This window comes from Anopheles bellator, chromosome 2, assembly GCF_943735745.2.
Source record: "Anopheles bellator chromosome 2, idAnoBellAS_SP24_06.2, whole genome shotgun sequence".
NCBI classification, from domain to species: Eukaryota; Metazoa; Arthropoda; class Insecta; order Diptera; family Culicidae; genus Anopheles; species Anopheles bellator.
The window spans coordinates 4,009,131-4,011,749 of NC_071286.1; the positions used below are offsets into that span (position 1 = coordinate 4,009,131).

Here is a 2,619-nt window from a genome sequence, read left to right on the forward strand (position 1 = left end):
TCACTCTCCGATCCGATCCGATGCCGACTCAACGCAAGAGTCTTGCGCGGCCTTTCGGGTGATTCGGTAATTCACCAATTACGGTGAAGGTGACAAACAGGTTGCGAGCGGTTGAAGGCCAGAAGCTTTGTGGATGTGGTTTCGGCAGCGACACAATAATATCAATAGGATTATTATTGATATTAAAAAGATCACGACATGTGGTTATTATTATTATTGACCATTATTGAGCAGCAGCGGCTCTGGGTAGCCGAGAAGAAGCTTTCGGCTTGTTCGGTGGGGCCAGTAAGCATCTTTTAATCCGAAATCGATTTGTCGATTGGATATCGGATTTAATTCCGACATTTAAAGACGTTCCATGCTCTCCGACAATTAAACTTTTTGGTAGGTTTAGTTAGTTTTAAAAAAGAAAAATTGACGAACGACTGTCAAGATTTTTTACTTCCATCCGCAATTCGCGGTCCATTAACGCCGAATTAACTAAAAGTTCTATTTCCGTTGGGCCTTCCTTCATTCCGAAGCCCAAATTGACGAAAATAAGCATCCGACGATTCCTTTGTTGACCATCGGCCACACCCGAATTTCGATCTGATTTTTGATAAAATCGAATCGCCCATCCGAACCGAACTAGGGAAGGTTGGGAAATTTGCATACTGGAATTTGGATTTACATAAACGACATAAACAGGACGGGGCGGAAACGAGCGGGGCCGTCGACGGTAGCCATCTTCCGGATCGAAGGTGCGTCTCGATTCGAGCGAATATTGGATCGCAGCCGTAGGACACCAAAGGGGAGCTAATTTTTGGAACCTTTATTTCGATAATGTCCATGCTAATGACCGCCCTTCACAGAGGGGAACAATGTATAGGGGGAACCTTTATCATTCGTGGATCGAAAAGAATTGTTAGCATGGGCATTAAATTGTTTTTTTTTCTGTTGGCTGGCTGGAACTGGAATCTAGAACTGGAACTCACCTGTGCCAGGAGCAGGATTCCGAGCAACCGGAAACCTAGCATTGTGGATCAGGATGTGGCAGATATTGACTTCTCGAGGTGCTCACTGTTCGTCTCGAAGAGAAGGGGCCTGCAAACGAAAGAATAATGAAAATTGACGAGGGTAATCAATGAGTCGTAATCTGTTACATTTTTGGATGACCTTTAATTTTTCCCGCTCGAATTGAAATAGGTGTCTCGGTCCGTCTCGTTGAAAATTAAATACTGGCCAACCGAAAAAACGTACACAGTATTGAGAGGCTTGCTTCGATTCGATGATAATCGGTAAAAGAGTTGCTCTTGTTTTAGAACATTTTTAGAACATCCATCGAAGGTTACAGATTCAAACGCGAAGTACATTGTAGTGAGAACATCGGAGATCAAACTGTTGAATAGATATCGGATACCGGCCGCATTGGCTCAGCCTGGGGTTGCTAATCAATCGCTGTTACGGCAAATAGAGCCAGAAAAAGGTCAGATCCGGGAGCCACGATCCGGGGTGTAAAGCGTTCGACCGAATGGGGTGGCTAATTAAATTATTCTTATGCTAACTTCATTTCAACGATCTCACCGAGCTACAAAACCGGTCCGAAGCGCAATGTTCATTAGTGTCGTCTTCTAGCCTGGCCTGGTCTTCTATCTTGACGTCCAGCACGATTGGACCCGCCGCAACCGTGACGTACCGGAGGCAAGGCGAACACCGTCGGTACACCCGGATTAATTGCAGCCATCGTTATTTGCCTGACATTTAGACCGGGTTCGGCACCGTGGGACACCTTGGAATTGTCCAGCTGACCGGTGTACTTATCTTGGCGCGTTTTGAAGATGATCTTGGGCCCGGTCCGGCATCTAACATCATCATCGTCTACGGATGACTTCAACCACAAACCTTTGGTCTTTCGATGATGATGCTGACTCCTTCGCGCGCCGTACGTGAGGCGGCGTTTTGATCGGCGTTAAATCGGCCGTTTCTTTTAATCGGCAAACCGACGGACCGGCGCCGCTTCGATGGCGTTACGCTTGGCAATTCATCTTTCGTGGAGCGTTAAGCCGTTTTTTGCCGTTGGTCGGTTAAATTTGATTTGATTGCAATTTGTTTTCCCATCGGCCGTGTGGCCAACGGTTAATCGAGCTTTTGTGACCCCCGTGGACGCTCCCTGGGCTGGGTAATCATGACAAATGGACGATGGGTTTTGAAGACACGCGACATTTGGCAAAACATATTTGCAATCAATCATGTAACAGGGTTCGGTGTGTCGTTTTTCTATTCTTTGTTCATTTTCGAGCTTATTTTGGGTATTAATTATTGGTTATTTGTTTGCTAGTTAAAAATTCAACATGAAAAAGTGCGATGTTTAAGATTGGTAAATAGAGGATCGTAGAGATTTGATACTCAGGCAACTCGGAAATTTGAATAAACGATAAACGTTTCGTAAGAATGTTCTCTGCGATTTTGTCGGTGTAAATCCATTACTGTTAAAACCCATTTAACATTTTATCATTTAGCTTCGATCGACACCATGGTAAACTATGGCTCTGAATTGTCCGTACTTGAAGTTAACGCTCGCGATTATTCTCCAAGGAGCGTTTTCGGATAAAATGAACCTGTTTACACTTAACAGTGCTC

General features: G+C 44.8%; 1 protein-coding gene across 1 annotated transcript in view; it reads right to left on the bottom strand.

Moving 5' to 3' along the window:
• The window catches only part of LOC131212025 (mucin-2-like), a 20,917-nt gene extending 19,901 nt beyond the window's left edge, over nucleotides 1–1,016 (bottom strand). Inside the window, exon 1 of the mRNA XM_058205744.1 lies at nucleotides 975–1,016. Within this exon, the coding sequence (XP_058061727.1) occupies nucleotides 975–1,016 (42 nt within the window). The remainder of the gene's footprint in view (nucleotides 1–974) is intronic.
• Nucleotides 1,017–2,619: the final 1,603 nt, after the last annotated feature.